We start from the raw sequence: 18,452 nt of genomic DNA, 5'->3' as shown, positions 1-18,452 counted from the left end.
GGAAATAAGAAATAAATAAGAAATAATATTACAGTTCCTTGGGGACTACTTCCCCATCATATCCCACTTTCTTCCCAGAAGTGACCGCTATTTTGAACGTGGCATTTACCATTCTTATGCTTTTGTTTACATTTTTGCCACATGTGTATACATCCCCTAAATCACATACAATATTATTCTGCATATTTAAAAGTTTATATGAATGGTGCTGTCCTGAATATATTCTTCTTTCTTTTGCTCAAAGTGATTTGTGAGCTTCATTCCCATGAACACACAGAGCTCTAACCCATTCATTTTTTACAGCTGTATAGTATTTCATCACTTGGAAAATACCACAACTTATTTACACTTTTTCCTGTTGATGGAGTTGAGATGGTTTCCAGTTGGTTCTTTAATTTTAATGACTCTCCTATTATAACAATGTTTCAGTGAACACTTTTCTGCATGCCTTTTTGTGAACTAGCGTGAGAGTTTCTTTAGGGTATACATGCAGGCGTGGAATTGTTTGAAATGTTTCAAATTTAAGCAATGCTTTGCAGGCCAAATAGAAACACGTCTGGGGCCAGATTTGGCCCTTGGCTCACTAGTTTTTGACCTCGGTGTATGGTGAGCAGAGGCCCTGTGCTCAGGCTTTGGTTCAACTGTCTGCAAAGTTGGAGCTGAAGTCTTTGTCCGCAGGATGTGCTAACTTATCCTGGGTTGCCCAGAGTCGACATCAACTTGCCTTTTAATTGATGAGTAGTACTGATCAATAAACTCTTTGGCAAGAGGGAAGAGCTGTTCTTTTGTGCGGACGTCTTCAGGCCTTCGTATTTCATGAGCAGGGATCATGATGGAGCCCATACAGATGTGCTCGGTGCATCCCGTTTCCTGGAAGAGAGATCTGGGTTACGGCTTGGTTTCTCCCAAGTGTGGCACGTGGCGGACCTGGCTCTGACATTCCTGGTGGAGGTTACCTGGCCTTTAATTCCCAAAGGGGATTTCTCAAGTACCAGCTTCAAATTCTCATTGGATGTGGTCATCAGCCAAGGTGAGGAATGAGAAGCAGCATTTTAAGGTTCTGAAAGTTCTCTCATCAACCGGGGGAAGAGGAGCTTTGTGAGTGGCATTTCCAGTAATCAGAACCATTGGTACTGAAGCCCAAAATATTTTTGATCCCAAGTTTATCAAGAAGGCCTCAAGAGCTCTTGCGTGCTTCTGCTCATTTTCTCAGAAGCCCGCAACCACCCTGTGAACGAGGCCAAGCTAGCCTGCTGGAAGACTAGAGACCACATGGAACAGAGTCGGGTCATCCCAGCCACGGCTGTCCTAGACCAGCCTGCCCCTAGCTGACCGCTCAGATGACCACAGATGCAAGAGATCAGCTGAGATCAGCAGAACCACCCAGCCAATCCATAGACTTTTGAAAAATAATAAGTGGTTATTGTTTTAAGCCACTAAGTTTTGGGGAAGCTTGTTATTCTGCAATAGCTAACTGATACAACCTTCCTCCAAGAGGCCCATTTTCAACAAACATTGAAAGCAATGTGTTGATTTGTTGGCTGTTAAAAATATGATATAAAAATTCAGAGGGCACATAGTGAAAGCAAAGAAGGATTTGGTCAATATTCCATCAGTGGGCAGACTGTGAGAGAGAGAGAGAATGCATTAGGAACCAGCCACTCCTCTTAGATTATTTTGGGTACAAGGCACACACATAAAAAGTATTTACATGAGTGAGTGTCCAACTGTGGTTCTCTAACGAGGGCGAATCTCCCACCCAGGGGACATCTGGCAATATCTGGAGACATTCTTGGTTGTCACAAAGTCAGGGGGTGACTGACATCTGGGTACAGGCCAGGGGTGATGCTAAATATCCTACGATGCACAGGACGGTCCCCACAACAAAGGTTTATCCATCCCTAAACATGGACAGTGCTGGGGGTGAGAAGCCCTGGTCCACACCCTCTGGGACACTCACCAACGTGCTCTTGAGGTGAAGGGTGTCGGTGAGAACCACGTCCGTCTCCCAGTTCTTGACCTTGAGGAAGCGGGGGCACTTGGAGGGGCTGCCGTTCTTTGTGGGGGACTGTTCTCCCGAGGCAGGGGGCTGGAGGAGAGAGTGAAGATGGGACGTTAGGGAGGTCTTAGGGGCACTGGAAAGCCGTCTTCACTGGGACGGGGAGAGGCGTTATTCTTCCTGGAGTCTGCTCTGAGTACCAACTGTTTTGCACAGAGAGAAGGATCCGACTCTCCCTGGTTGACTCGAGCAAGGTGGCTAGGGACCCGGTCCCTCCACCTATGCAGAAGGAAGCCCCGTGGAAGCCTTTTGGTTTCTGTTCTGGAGAGAGGGGTCAGGAACCCAAAGGTGGTCCCTCTGGTGCTAGCACAGGGTCCTGCACATAACAGAGACTCAATGAAGTTTGCTGAATGAATAAACGACTGAAAGGACACTATAGAGCTCTCTGAATGATAACAGCCCTCGGGGCTGAGGAATCAAACCTGAGGCTGGGTCAAATTACTTGGATTTCTGGGGCTTCCTGCTACAGCCCAAACTCACCATTTCTGGCAAGTACTGGGAAAACAGCAGGTTTAAATTAAAAAGGTTTGAAGATGGAACATTTTCCCAAATTTCAGGTCTCTGCCTCTCAAAAATGCCAAGCGCGTCCCTGCCTCAGGGCCTTTGCACTTACTGTTCCCTCTGTCTTGAACACCTTCCTTCCCTCTTTGTCTTCACCTCTGTAAACAAATTGGCAGTAGGTGGTGGGGGATAAGTCCTGGGCTGACCAATGCTGGGCCATCCGTTTTAGACCTCACGCATAAAGATCACATTCTGTCTTGGGTGTTTCTGAGTCATTGTCTACTTGCCTGGGCAGAGATGAACTTGTGGATCAGACAAGTGTCGGGCAGTCAGCAACTGTGAGGGAGAGGCAGCAGGCACACCCCGATGTGCTAGCTGAGCAGGGGAGGGGAGAAGACGAGCCGATGTTGAGTGATGCTCACGCCAAAAAGCAGAGCAGTGGGCCGTGACCTTGAGGCAGGGCATTCACACACTCAACTTGTATTTACTGAGCCCCTACTCTGCACTAGCCACCGTTAGGCACTGAGGACACTGTGGTGGACAAGACAGACACGGTCCTTGACCTTCTGGAATATCGTTGTGGGAGAAGTGGAGATAAATAATAAGCAAACTAAAACAGGAACGATATAGATTCAGGTGGTGATGAGAATATAAAAGAGAGGGAGGTGATGGTGACTAAGTGGAGGGGAGAAAGGCAATGCAAAGGCCCTGAGGTAGGGAGGGGCTGGCTAAGTTCAAAGGACCAGCAAAGAGGCAAGTGTGGCTGGAGTGTCTGAGTGCGGACAAGTGCAAGTAGATGAGGTCAGGAAGGAGGCAGGGGCCACATCTCATCAGCTTGGAGGAGCTCGGGTCGGTGAGGGAGCTGTGAATTATGAAGAAATGGGTTAAGTCTAGGACAGAAATGACAGAGAATGATGAAGGACTAATACTGAAAACCAGCATTCAGGGAACACTTACTACGTGCCGAGCAACAACCTTACCATCCCCCTTTTACAGATGAGAAAACTGAGGCACAGAGAGGTTAACTAAGTTGTCCAAGACCACAGAGCTCGTAAGCTGGAGCCAGGAGTGAAATCCAGGCACTGTGGCTCTCAAACCATGCCCTTAACTGCTTGACTATCCTGCCTCTTAGCCATTATGCAAATTTCATTCATTCATTCAACACATGTTTATTGAGTATCCCCCAAGTGCCAGGCAAGGCAGCAAGGGCCCGAGCTACAGTGACAAACTAGACAGACGTGATCTCTGCCCTCATGGAGGTCACAGTCCAATGGGGGTGCTGATAATTGAATGAGCCGTTATAATCGTGTGCAGTGGGTGCCATAACATCGGCCACTGGCAGTGTGTGGGGGACTCTGGAAGCACACAGAAAAGATGTCTAACCCAGAGCATTTGAATTCTAAGTCAAGACCAGAAGGACAAGTGGGTGTTAATCAGGCAAAGAAGGGGGAGCAGGGTCTTGCAGGCAGAGAGAACAGCTTATGCAAAGGTCCTGAGATGAGAGACATATCATAGCCACCCTTCTGGCCAGTGGATAGGAGCTCTGTGCTAAAGCGTCCATGCCGCCATGTTGGAGTTTGCGGAACAGGAGGCAGGTGAACAGCATGCCACTGTTAAAGATTGCTCCAGAACAGTGCAGGGAGCGATAGCCAGGAGCAAATGGAAGGTGCTGTGACTCATGATCCTCCACATCTCCCCGCCCTGGCCAGACCCAGTCGTACCCAGTGGTTCCTGTGTCAGTGCTGGGCACCATCCATCCAGCTGTACAAGCCACAGGTGGGAGCTGTCCCGGATGTCATCCTCTTTATCCCCCACACCTAATGCATCCCTGACCCCCACCACATTAGCCTTCTAAATAGCTCTAGAATCCATCCACCCCTCTGTCCAAGCCACCACCATCTCTCACTTGGATGACTGCAATCGCCTCCTGAATGTTAGCCAGTAGTTAATGACTACCAGTGTTATTATTCTGCTACCACAGTAGAACATCTAGTCCTATTGTCACTACTAGTAGGGCTGCAAGTATTATTACTACAGTACCATCCTGGGAGCCGGAGGAGGAGGATCAGGATGAATTCTTCCCTTCATTCCCTTCATTCATTTGCACTTTCCACCCCGCTAAGCTCTAAGTCATTTTGCTTATGTCCCCATGCGAAGCCACATACAGACAGCCTCACTTCCTTCCAAGGTCTGGCCAGACATCCTAAACGCTTCCTGAGGATTCTGTCTCCACTCCTGTCTCTTCCAGCAGACGTGCAGGCGATGGAAGTCACATCTGGGCAGGCCTTTGTCATAACCAGTTCCTCTGATCGTGCTGACAATGCGCACCCTTGAGAAAAAAAAATCTTACCTTGCCCATGTGGGAGGCACCCCAGCCAGCCTCCCCAAATACTGGGCGTCGCTCAGCCAGTTTAGCAACTCTCTCAACCGTGCACATTAACGCCCTGGAGGCTGAGGGGCAGCTAGAATCCCAGGGGTTGGTAACAGACACGGTGTTGGCGTTGGGGTTGGACCCAGGAGCTGTGGACAGGGTGGGAGGGCAGCCGGGTGGGGAGCGCGGTGGGGCAGGAGGAAGAGGTGTGGGGTGTGGCCGGTGGGTGGGCAGCCGGCAGCCTTGTTGGCAGGCAGCAGAGGGAGCGAGACAACAGGCCTAATAAAAGAGGCCATCTGTTGAGGTTCCAGATGTGCGAGGGATGGTCATTACGAGCCAAGTAATTGGGGGCCTGAGCACGGGCTGTGCCACTCTCCACCCTGGGCTGCGTTGAACTGCACACTTGAAACCAGGCATTAGGCGGCCTCTGGCAGGGCTGTTGTACTTGGGCCTTTGATGTTTTAATTAGCCAGCAGTAATATTAGGTGACTCAGGAGGGGACAAACGGGGAGATTAATATAGCAGTCAGGGGCCCTGCATGGGGGGTGCAAATGACTTTTCCGAGTGAGGACTGAAGTGCTCCCGCTAGAAATGCAGATTAGTGGTACTTGTGGTTATTATGCTGGGGACAGGGCTGTGGCTACACGTGTCCTTTTCTGGATTTGTGTCCGGGGTGGACAATGGAAGCTTCTCAGGTGGCAGGGACACTGACTCCATCTCAGTGGGTTCCCTGGGAGGGCTGTCTGGGATGCCTGCTCCTAAATTTGGAAAGGAGGCTCTGAGCTGGTGGGCATTTCAAAGGCTGTGTCAACACCTCTTGCTTCGGAAGCCTGCAGAGGCCCTGAGGAAATGGAAGGAAATGGTCTTGCAGCCCAAGAGGAGATGGCGAGGTGAGGTCGTGTCAGCCTGGGGCCCTGAGTCAGGAATTCAGTTTTGCAGGATCCCTGACTCCCTGATTCCTTCCCGCCTCTCCTTCTTTCCCTTCTTTCTCTCCTTCAACAAATACATATTGAGTACCTACTGTGTGCCAGGGACTTGTGTTCCAGGCCCTACAGTGGTCCCCACTCTCATCCCACTACTGGGAGAAGCATCTTGCAGCTGCATGCTCTAAAGCAGGGGTCTGCAAACTGTGGCCCGCGGGCCAATCTGGTCCACTGCCCATTTTGGTACAGCCCACAAACTAAGAACGGTCTTTCCATTTTTAGCTTGTTGAATAAAAAAATCAAAAGAAGAATACTGTTTCATGACACACGCAAGTTATATGAAGTTCAAATTTCAGTGTCCATAAATAAAGTTTTATTGGCACACAACCACACCCATTTGTTTCTATATCGTCTATGGCTGCTTTTGTGATACAATGGCTGAGTGGGTGGTTGTGCTGGAGACTGAGATGATATGGCCCGCGAAGCCAAAAATATTTCCAATCTTGCCCTTTACAGAAAAGTATGTGGGCTCCTGACCTAAAGGATTGAATTCTAGTGACTGAACTCTAAGTTATTTTACTTACGTCTCCCTCTGCTTAAACATCGCTGCGTTAGAGATCTTTCCTGATTATTCTTTAAAACAGCGCCCCACTCGTTACTCTCTGCTCCCTTACCACACCTACTATGCTTTATTTCTCATCATCTCACTTATCACCACCTACAATTGTTGGGAGTGTATACGCATTTGCATGTGAATGCATATATCTATATCTCTGTATCTTGTAGATATAGATTTATATATCGCTATGGATATTTAGACATATAGTTGTCTGCCTACCCACTGTTCATTTTGCTCTATCTCCAGCCGCTAGACCAGCACTTAGCATGTGTTCAACAAACATTTGAGGTCGGCTGTGAACTGAATTGTGTCTGTCCTGAATTCATATGTTGAAGCCCTAACCCACAATGCGACTGTGTTTGGAGATACGGCCTTTAAGAGATAATTAAGGTTAAATGAGCTCATAGGGGTGGGCCCCTAATCTGATAGGATTGGTGCCCTTATAAGAAGAGGAAGAGACATCTCTTTCTCTCTATCTCCCTGCACAGGCACAAAAGAAAGGACATTTAAGGACACAGCAAGAAGGTGGCTGTGTGCAAGCCAGGAAGAGAGGCCTCACCAGAACCCGACCAGGCTGGCACCTTGATCTCAGACTTCCAGTCTCCAGAACTGGGATAAATAACTTTCTGTTGTTTAAGCCGCCCAGTCTGGGATTTTATCATGGCAGCCTGAGCTGACGAATAAAAGGTCTAAATGCATTTAAAAACTGTGGAGTCTCTTAAATGCTAAGCCAAAGACTTTGGTCTTGATTTAGTAGAGAATGGAAAACCCCTGAAACTGCCCGACTGAAGGGGTGACCTTATCAAAGCTGAGTTTTAGGAAATGTGGCTTCAAGGGGTGCAGGGGGGAGAGGGCGAAGGCTGAGAGACCCCTGAGGGGGCTGCTGCACCAATGGAGGCAAGAGGCCGTGAGGGTGGAAAATGCAGCTGTAGGAGGAGATGGAGATTGGGGTGCTGGAAGCAGGATGAGAGCCTCAGGGTGTGTGAGGATGAGAGGGAAAAGGGCAGAGTCAACACACTCAGAGGCTTCCGGTCTGAGTAAGTGGAGGATGGTGAGCCTGTGAGCAGAAGTTGGGAAGTGAGGAGCAGGAGCGACAGGAAGGTGGAGGGAGGGAGGGCGGATTTTAAGGCAGGAAGATGGACACTAGACATCAGAATCTGGAAGATCTAGACACAGAGGCCAAGCACCCTGCCCCTCCCCATCCTGGGCTATGACCATGAGGAGCCTCACAGTGAAACGGGGACGAGAGCCTGACAGCACGGAGGGAGGTACCTGTTAGACACAGATCATCTCAGGAACTGTTATGGGCTGGATTGTGTCCCTCCCAGATTCATATCTTGGTGTCCTAACCCCCAGTAGCTCAGAATATGACCTAATTTGGAGTCTTTAACGTGGTAATTAAGTTAAAATGAGGTCATTAGGGTGGCCCTAATCCAATATGACTGGTGTCCTTATAAAAAGGGGAAATTTGGAGACAGACACGCACACAGGGAGAAGGCCATGTGAACATGAAGACAGCCTTCTACAGGCCCAGGAGAGAGGCCTGGGGCAGATTCTCCCTCACAGCCCTCAGCAGGAACCACCCTCGCTGACACCTTGATTTCAGGCTTCTGGCCTCCAGCACCGTGAGAGAGTCAATTTCTGCTGTTTCAGCTGCCCAGTTTGTGGGGCTTTGTTACGACAGCCCTAGGAAACTCATCCAGGAGCCAAGGCCCAAACCTGTACAAAGTGAGCGGCTTCTTCTTCTTTCGCAGTTGGTGCCAGCGACACCTCCTCCATCATAGGCCTGCAGCAACCTGCCCCGCTTGGCTTGTCCTAAAATGAATGTAGCTTACTGGGGAGCAGGCCACCCATACCAGGGGCCATATGCCACACACCATGCCCTTCTGCAGCCCCAGGCAGCATCGCTCCAACCCGTGGGTACCACCTTTTCAGGGCAGCAAGCATAACCCGGTTATGAGCTGTGGCAGCTCAGGGTCCAGGACCACAAACCTGCAGGTACACACCCATCTATGCAATTAAAAAATTGCTACTTATAAAACGTAACCAACTGTGTTTAGTACCTCAGAGTACAATTTCCTCATAATGTATTCAAAGCATTATCTCTAGAGTGATTCATTCTTTATAATAACTCCACAGAAGCTTGAAATCACTTATTCTCCCTCTCTCTTTCTCCCTCTGATACAAAAGTCCATGTTCTCTAGTCTGTGGAGGATGATGAAGGAAGGGGGTGCTTGGAGTCAGACCCATCTCCTGGGTCCACAGACGAGGGCCTCTGGAGATGAGGGGTCTTGAAGATACATCATTGATGCTTTCTCCAAATGAGTTTATGCTTATAGTTGCAATGACCTCACAAGATAACCAGATGTGATTAGACAACCTTAAACTTGGTTCCATTACCAGACCAGAATGTCTATGTGCACTATGAATTAATTTTAAAAGAAATCCTGTAATTATCTTGTGGCCTACCCCCATTACATTGCATTGTACTGTGTGTGTGTGTTTATTGAAAGCATTAACTTGCTAGATGTGAATATTTAAAATGCACAAGAAACTTTATGACTATGTTTTGGCCTTTCTACCTTTTAAAATATCCTGGGACTCTCAGAAAACAGAAGCGGGTGGGGCTCTATCAACCTCTGAGACTCTCTATTTGGAGGGGTTTTGGCAACTGATATCAATTTGCAAAGAGAGGAGGAAAAAGTGACTTTGACCCAACTTGGCCTAATTGGGAAAGGAATTTGGATACGGTTTGATGCGATGAATGGGCATGAAGAGTGGTGTCACTGATTTCAGAACCAGAATGTCGTTGTCCCGCTCAGACCACAGTTGGGACAGCTTGCATTGAATATATCCACTGTTAAAACAAACAGCCAGCAAAATATGTGGAAATTCCAGCAGGGTTAAACCCAACAGCGTCAATCTGGGCCCCGCTTCCTGGCTCCATGCTGGCTCTGACCACTTAGGGGAGCCAGACATGGAAGGCTGGTCTCTCAGCTAAGTGACCTATAGAGACCCTGGCGGTCACTGAGCAGGTGATGGTGGGGCAGAGGGGTGTGAAATGTCAACAAGATTCGGATTCTGCTGCCAGTGGAGACTGAGGGAGACTCTGTTCAATATGTATTCCTGGGAAGCATCATTGTTGAGGGGCCTTTGTCCGCTGTTTGAGGGCACCTAGGGAACGCTGGGTAACCCAGAAGTGGGGGCACTGAAGATGCTTTTGGGAAAATCCAATGTGGTGTCTAACTCTGGTCGTGAGCCAGACCAAGGCAGACGATAGATGGCTTGATGGAGTTGGGGGCAAAAATGAGTCTAATAGCAGCTTATACTAGGGATTGGGGATACCCTCCCACAGAGAGAAATTAATCTCAAAACACAGGAAGTTTCTCAAATGCTTAGAGAGAGGCTCGGGGAAGGGAGTAATTCAACAGGCGCCCCAAGATGTCAACCTGAATGGAGCCAGTGGAATGTGCTAAAGCCAGCCAGGTGGGCTCTGCGGGAACATGGGTGCACGATTCTACGAAACCCTGAATATCACGGTGTGGTAAGTGCTGGGTGCAGGTCTATGTAGCTGGTCTGGGAAGTGGAAGTTTCTAGAGGTTGAGGCAGATATCAGATGATGAAAAGATGATGCCTTGGCTGTGAACTCTTCCAGGGCAGTGATCACGTTCGATCTCCTTTCATTTTCAGTAACATTTAGGTAATGCCTATTTTGTACCTGACCTGGGCTAGGCCATTGCACATCCGCTGGTTCACTGAATCCTTATGGGAACCCATTTTTCAGATGAGGAAACAGAGGCTCTGAGAAGCGAGGTGACCATCCCCCAATGAACAAATAGTAGGCAGCAGAGCTGAGCTTGGAACCCAGGCTCTCTCAGTTCCTGCCTGCTCTCCCTCTGTGTATTCCTAGAGCCTGGCCCCCAGGAGGCATAAACCACATACACTCCATTGATGTGAATGATCGACAAGGATGATGATGTAGCCACACAGGAAAAGAGGCACAGCTTGGTCGCCAAGGCTCAGTGGGTGTCATCTGTAAAATGGGGATAGTGCTTCTTGCCCTGTCTGCCTCATATTAGCAATATAATAATTAGCAAGGTGGGGCCAGCCGTGTGGCCTAGTGGTTAAGTTTGGCATGCTCCACTTCGGTGGCCTGGGTTCAGTTCCTGGGCACGGACCTACACCACTTGTCGGAGGCCATGCTGTGGTGGCGGCCCACATAGAAAATAGAGGAAGACTGGCACAGATGTTTGCTCAGGGCTAATCTTCCTCAAGCAAAAAGAGGATGATTGGCAACAGATGTTAGCTCAGGGCAAATCTTCCTCAGTAAAAAAAAAAAATTAGCAACATATGTATACCTATTTAGCAATAAAATAATTAGCCAAATAATAATAATAATAATAATAATAATAATACATTTTTGGAGCCTTTATTCTGTGCCTGGCTCTAGAGAGTTAAGAGTGGGCTCTGGGGCTCTGTGGCCTGGGTTCAAGTCCCATCTCCCCCACTTACTAGTCATGTGACCTTCATCAAGCTACTAAACCCTCTGCGCCTCAGTTTACTCATCTGTAAAATGGGGACAATAATAGTACTCATTGGGTTGGACTGGGGATTAATTGAGACTGTGGACCTAAAATGCTCAGCACAGTGCCCGACACTGCTCAACAAAGATTCACTGTTCTTGTTACAGCTGATGCTGTCATTTCACACACTATCTCATTTCATCTCCCCACAACTCCAGAGCCCATTAGCCCCTGCTGAGCAATGGAGGCTGAGGGCAGATGCTAATTAGTTGTCTGACCAAGGTCACCGGTAGGAGGAGGCTGAACGTGGGCTGACCCCAGAGGGAGTGAGGCCAAGGGTGAGAATGGCCACACCCCCACCAGGAGGTATTGTTATCAGGGTTATTGTTATTTTTCTCCTCACATCATTCGTGGGAAGTGAGTCGGGGCTGGCTGAGAAGGGTTCCCCGAGGCACACGCTTGTCGCTGCGAGGCAGAGAGCGTTTTGCTGGGTTCCCTTCATTCAGACGCAGCCCAGCTGAGTGGCTTCCTTTCCAGCAAAGCCAGCAGCAGCTGGCCAGTTGGGGTGTGTGCTCAAACGGAGAGGGGCCCCGGAGACCTTTGATCCTCTGAAGATTGGGGACCCACAAGCACTCCCCTCTCGCCTCATAATTTAGAGCTCCCCAGAGAGGCTGGGCTGATGCTGACACTCACCCGGAAGCAGAAAAAGGCTTCTCAACAGATTTTGACATTTTGAAAGCAGCCAGCAAGCCCTGAGTCCCCAGGGGTGAGGAACGGCCAGGCTCCTGATGGAGAGGTTTGGGTGGGAAGGGGGATTTCAATATAACAGTCGTCTGATTACCTGATCCCCTTTGTCAGCAGGAGGCTGGAGGGGCAGTGGGCTAAGAGGGGAGAACCTCAAATGGAAATCCTACTTCCCCGGGCCCAAGACCCCCCTCTTGCACCTGCTAAGGATGGGACTGATGCTTAGTTAATATCTGGAAATAGACATTCTGCCCTCAAGCCGAGCATGGTTCCACCTATTACTCCTTAGGAAAGCAAATTAGGCAGGTAAGGGAAATAGATGCTTAATAAGGAGGGAAGGTGAGAAGCGCTTGATTCAAATCCTAAGGTTTCGCAGGGAGAATGGACAACCAGCAGTTTCTCACGTCGTTTACCTAGGGTAGCATTTTCACCTAAAGGGATTATTATGAAAAGGGCCTTTGGAATGGTGTCAAAACTCAATACCTGTCTCAGGCCGTATTAGCACTAAAGACAATGATCTTCAGCAAGAAAAAAAAGGCAATCTATCAGCCACAGCTGTTCCTTTTAGTGTAAAACCTTTTCCCACTTTCTTCTAGGCAAACTCCTACATGATCTTCAAAACCCAAGTCAAATGTCACCTCTTCTGGTAAACCCTTCCTGATACCTGCTAAGGTATTTATGTTTCCACAGCATTTTGTGTCCCTCTCTATTTTAGGATTCACTGTGCTGTATACGCGTCTGTCTCCCCACATTCACGTGTGGGGGTCTCAAAGGGCAGGGAGGATGATGTTTGCATATGTTTGCTTCCACCCCAGAGCTATGCACATGGCATATATTGGGTGAATGCTGGGTAATGGGTAAACTGATTCCTTCTGTCTACCAGCCCAGGCCAGAAACAATTTGCAAGGGGATGTTAAAGACGAGCATCACAAGCTGTGTTCTAAGGACCAGGGACTTGAGTCTCACTGGCCCCACCCACGGCTGACCCAGACTATTGGCAAGAGAGATGACTGCTAGATAAAGATTAATGTCTCAGCCTCTGAGACTGATTTAGGAGAAGGTGCCTCTATGGCTGATTTTCCTGGAGTTTGGACAAATGAAAGCATCAAGGAAGATGGGCCAGACCTCACTCTTCCTTCAGGGAGCTAATAGTTTTCTGAGTCAGGAAGTTCTTTCTCATGTCTAGCCTGCATCTGCCCTGATTCACTTGGGCTCTGTTGCCTTTTCCGACAGAGGAAGAATGCAGACCAGCTGTCTTCCTGAGTCAAGGAAGCAGGCAGTGGCTGGGTCTCTCTTTGTGTTATTAACAATGCTAACCCCCCATAGATTCCTAAAGCAGCAGCCAATGTGGGTGACAACTGGGAGGAAGGCAGGTGATTCCAGGAGCTCCAGGTGAAGCGGCTTTGAGCAGGAAGAGAAGAAGCCAAGCACAGGGGCCGGTTTTTCAGGTCGGAAAGAACATTGCGTTTTCTACTCATTTGCACAGCCTGGGAAACATATCTGAGCCCTGTGGCTCTGGAGATGTCTTGCAGGAGGTAACAGGCCTGTTTCCTCAGCCCTGGGACTCAAAGATAACCGAGCGCTGGGTCTCTGCCTCCTTTCAGGTCTATTTCTGAGAGGCATTTGGAAAACTGAGTCTCAGACAGCAGAGCCAGGATGATCTCGCAGGCCGGTGGTTTTGAATCTTTCTTTGGGTGATGGAGGATTTGATGATGATAAAGGAGTGATGTAATCCTGCACTGCCGGTCTTTATGTCGTGCTTCTGGGAGCTCCCAGTATAGAGACATTTGGCAGTTAACCTCAGGAAGACTCAGTCTTCCCAAGGGCATGGAATTCCAAGGAAATGGAACTGCCATTTTAGGGGGCCCTAAGGCAAGTTCTCAATACCTCTCCCTGATTGCTAGAGACTGAATGTGTGTCCCCCAAAATTCATATGTTGAAACCTAACCCCCAGTGTGATGGTGTTAGGAGGTGGGGCCTTGGGGAGGTGATTAGGTCATGAGGGTGGAGCCCTCATGAATAGGATTAGTGCCCTCATAAAAAAGGCCCCAGAGAGATCCCTTGCTCCTTTTGCCATGTGAGGACAAAGAGAAAAGATGCCTTCTATGAACCAGGAAGTGGGCTCTCATCAGACACCAAACCTGCCGGTGCCTTGATCTTGGACTTCTGGCCTCCAGAACTGTGAGAAGTAAATTTCTGCTGTTTATAAGCCACCCTGTCTGTGATGTTCTATTACAGCAGCCCGCGTGACTGAGGCCTGATCATTGCATCATGATGCCCCGCAAAGAAGGCCAGTGGTCCTATTAATCATGCCTGCCCTGTTCCCAACACTGAGCCCCACTCCTCAGGCTTGAAGTTCAAGGTTATGTTTTTCAGGCCATCACTGTCTAACCGGGGTGGACAGCATGAGAGGAAATGGCCGTAGTCCTGCCATTGCTCAGACTTCAGCAATGACTTTAAGGGTCTTTCTAGTGGGGTCAGGGCCTCCTCTGCTTCTCCTCTATAACCCAGATCTCAGGGGTTACTGGAGACCAGCAGTGACAATCTCTGATACCTAGAGGGGACAGGTAGGTAAGGTAAATCAGTAAAGTGTGCGTGTGAGAGGGAGGTCATTTCAAGACAGAACACTTGGTTGCATATTAAACCCATAAGAATATTCTTCATTTTCATAAAACATGAAATCTGTCTCATCTTCCCAAAACATACGAACCTCTTGGTCTGTCTCTACTTGCCACTTATAATAAAGATATGAATACAAAAAGATTGAACTTTCATCCTAACTACTATAAGAAAATCAATAGCACTAATGTTATAACAAATGATAATAGACACTGGCCCTAATGAGGGGGAGACAATAGGGAGTGGTGGGGATTGTGGCAAACTGGAGAGCTCATCTTCTGTCTAGAGGAGCAGCTGCTACTCAGTCCAGGCAGATTATTGCCCCACAAGAAGATAAGCTCAATGCGGTCAGATCATCCCATTTTTAAGAGAAGCTGTAAATATGATATTTATATAAAATTTTGAAACATTCGCAATAAATTCGAAGTCTAAATATAAATTGTCTCTTAGGACGATACAGGGAAGCCCTAACAAATCATGTCTACAGCCTGGATCTGGCCTGAGGCTGCCTCTTTCTGTCCTTTGTCTTGGGAGGGTTGGAATTATGGCAACATCCTTTTATTTTCAGTTAAGAAATAAAATATAAAGAAAAATTTTAACATTATTTGTTCATTTAATCATTAATGGATAATAGTCCTCTCACGCTCACAGCTGGCCATGATTTTTGAGGACAGCATAATAGGAACCTACAATTGTGCTCATCTTCCAAACACTCCCAGAGGTCACTGCGAGGGGGAGAGTAATTGGCCAGCAGAGCATGAATCTGAGCACTGCAGAATCTCTCACCTCCTTATCTTCCTGGCCAGCCACCAGCAGCTAAGAAAGCAATCCCCACTGAGGCTCTGGAATGTCCCATCCTCCTACGTGAAGCTATGTGAGAGGCTCTGAGTCATTGCTTAGATGGGGTGGTGATGAAAGGTGCCAGTAGATCACGCATCAGAAGAAAGAGCTTGGCAACCTGGCCTGTGCCTCCAGGGCTGGGGGCAGGAAGGAATAAGATGACCTGCTGAGTGATCTGAGCCATCCCCCCATCCTGACCTCCTGCTGGTCAGTCTACCCAGACTGGCTGCAATGCAGAGGAGGGGTGGGAAGTCCACATGCTTCCCTAAGGATGCTCTGGCTTGGTCTGATAGCTGATCTCCAGCCAAATCGCCACTCTCGGGAAACAATATTGACTCAGCTGTCAAAATCATCTCAGCAAATTGGCCAAGACTGAAAAGTTTGATAACACCGAGCTGGGGAGGCTATGGGGAAACAGTCACTCTCCTACTTAGCCAGTAGGATTGGTACAACCTCTATGGTGAGCAATTTGGCAATTTCTGCCCCAGTCACAAAGGTACATGATCTCTGACCCAACAATTCCACTTGTAGGAATTTATTCTATTGAGAAGCCTGCCCATGTGCCAAACAAGGTATTTATACAATGCCACTCATTACAGCAATGTCATAGCAAAATATTGGCAAAGACCTAAGTGTCCTTTATGTCTGGCTCAATAAATTATGGCAGAGCCATTCAATGGAATATTATGCAGCCGTGAAAAAGACCCAGGACTCTTTTTATCTACTAATTGGGACTAATCACCAAGATATGTTGATAAGTATAAAAGCAAGGTACAAAACTATATGTATAATGTGCTCTCATTTCTGTAAGAAATAGATGAAAATAATGTTTGTGTATCTGTGCATAAAATATTGGTAAAAGGACCACAAAAATGATGAATATTGCTCGCCTCTGTGGAGGGAAACTGTGTATCTGGGATTAGAGGAGAAAAAAACTTTTCACCATGCATCTTTTATATCTTTTAATTATGGAACCATGGGAATGCCTCTCCTGGTAGAAACGATTGAAATTTGCAAAATGGCAAGCTCACAAAGAAAACAAACAAAACCAAAGCCCAAATCCACAGCCCAGGAGAAGCACTCCTGGCCTCAGCCCTGAGATCTCCAGCCCTGGTGGCTGATTTCCACCCCAACACGGTTCAACCCTCATCTTCACATCCGAGAGGCTTCGGGGAGCTGTGGACTGTGGGTGCCAGGCTGGCACCGCCCGCTTACCTGCTCCTTCTCTGAATATGGGTTGTTGAGGACAACGGGCACGTTGCCCTTCCCCCACAGGTCATTGAAGACTCGGTCATTCTCCACGCCGAGGGGCCGTGGTTTGTGTGACTTGCCGTCCAGGTCTCTGCAAGGCAAGGTGGGGGAGGTGAGGAAGGTGTGATGTCAAGAGCGACTGGCCAGTTGCCCCCGTCTGGACGTCCTGAGTCAGCACAGAACCTCCACCATTCACCCACATCACCCTACAGGGAGCCAGCGTGCTTTGGGTGCCCAGCCTGCTGCTTCGTAGCATCACCAGCGACAGGTGGGAAGGCAGCCCTGCTGTTAGGCATGAACGTGAGCTCATCCAAGTTGGCACCGATGGCTGACACACACCCATCTTTGTGGACATCATTTAGAATGGCCGTGATGTGGATTTTGCTCCCTCCTCCCCCATTTCACAGATCTAGAAACACAGGGGGCCCATCTCCTACCAGAACCCCATGCCGAACCCTGGACAACTTAACGCCTATGAGACTTAATGGTGGAAAATGCGGGAGGCAGAAGAGGTAGGGAAGGAAACCAGTCCTGTGGGCCAGGGTGGTAAGTCATTCCATTGCTGACTGAGGCATTGATACTAAGACTAATGATACCAGCCCAGGATAAACAGGAATGATTCTGAAAATAAGGGGAACAGAGGGGCCAGCCCAGTGGTGTAGTGGGTAAGTGCGCGCATTTTGCTTCAGTGGCCGGGGATTCGCAGGTTCAGATCCCGGGCACACACTGACGCTCCTGTGGCGGCGTCCCATATAAAGTAGAGGAAGATGGGCACGGATGTTAGCCAAGGGCCAAGCTTCCTCGGCACAAAGAGGAGGATTGGCATCTGATGTTAGCTCAGGGCTAATCTTCCTCACACACAAAAAAAATAAGAGGAACAGAGCAACAAAAATAATACAATTAATAATGATAGCTAGTGTTTATTAAGCACTTACTATATGTCAAACATTTTACCTATGTTTTAGTTAATTTAATCCTGTGACAACCCTGTGAGGTGGGTATGAACATTAATCACCATTTTACAGATGGCATGAGACAGAAGCTAAGTGGCTCAGGGTCACAGTATTCCAGCATACTCTTCACACCCATTGCGAAGTGGAGGCTCTCACTGTTATCACCATTCATCATCATCACCACCACCACCACATCACCACCATTCTTATGATCATCACCATCACCATCATAATCATCATCGTCCAACGTCTCCTTCTCATCAGCATAACCATCATCACTATAACCATCATCACCAGTGTTATCCTCATCCTCATCCTCACCATCGCCATAATCACCCTCCTCATCATCATCACCTTCATCACATCAGTCTTTATTATCATCATCCTCCTCCTCCATTACCACCATCGTCATCCTCACAATCATCATCAGATGAGGAAACTGAGGCTCAGAGAGGTGAAATCACTGGCCTAAGTCACACAGCTAGTGATGGTGGAGTTGGGATTCAAACCCAGGCTTGTTCCTGACTCTAGAGGCTGACTTCTTAACCACAAAGCCTATCTGGCTCCCTGCTCTTGAACTCTAACAGGTTCAGGAGGAGGTTCTCTCAGCCAGGTCTCACACACAGGCCATCCTCTGCGATGGAGAGAAGTCGTGGCTGAGATGGGACTGATCGCGTCAAAATCCAGATCTCCCGACCAGCCCCGCCTCACCTCTGTTCCCCCACCTTCTGAGAGCTACCCTCCTGCTTCCCGACAATCTGCCTCTTTTTAACCCTCCCATCCAGTTTTACTCTATGGCATCTGTCCGTTCCCCAACTTTGGGCAATGTGGCTTGCTCTGTGGCCCATCTTGGTTTCGGTCCCAGGCATCAAGGCTGGCCCTGGTCTTGCCCTCTTTTCTATGTTCTCAGCTTTGGGGACTCCTGGTCCTGGATCCATAGTCTGCCCCAACCCCCAATCTGGTGCTGACAGTCGTTTGGGATAAATCAGAAGCCAGAGCCCAAATGAGTGCATGGCCCCGAGTGGCCAGCCCAGCTGCTCTCTTGGGAC

General features: G+C 48.5%; 1 protein-coding gene across 1 annotated transcript in view; it reads right to left on the bottom strand.

Annotated features, from left to right (window-relative positions):
• Positions 1-18,452, bottom strand: part of NOS1 (nitric oxide synthase 1) — a 111,934-nt gene that overhangs the window by 57,097 nt on the left and 36,385 nt on the right. The window contains exons 3-5 of the mRNA XM_014787077.2: positions 16,415-16,541; positions 1,961-2,089; positions 725-870 (exon numbers count right to left, since the gene is read on the bottom strand). Coding sequence (XP_014642563.1) covers positions 725-870; positions 1,961-2,089; positions 16,415-16,541 — 402 coding nt within the window. The remainder of the gene's footprint in view (positions 1-724; positions 871-1,960; positions 2,090-16,414; positions 16,542-18,452) is intronic.

Source organism: Ceratotherium simum, chromosome 35 (assembly GCF_057802395.1).
Source record: "Ceratotherium simum simum isolate JZ-2026a chromosome 35, ASM5780239v1, whole genome shotgun sequence".
In the NCBI taxonomy this organism is placed as follows: domain Eukaryota; kingdom Metazoa; phylum Chordata; class Mammalia; order Perissodactyla; family Rhinocerotidae; genus Ceratotherium; species Ceratotherium simum.
This window is presented reverse-complemented; position numbering and strand designations above follow the sequence as displayed.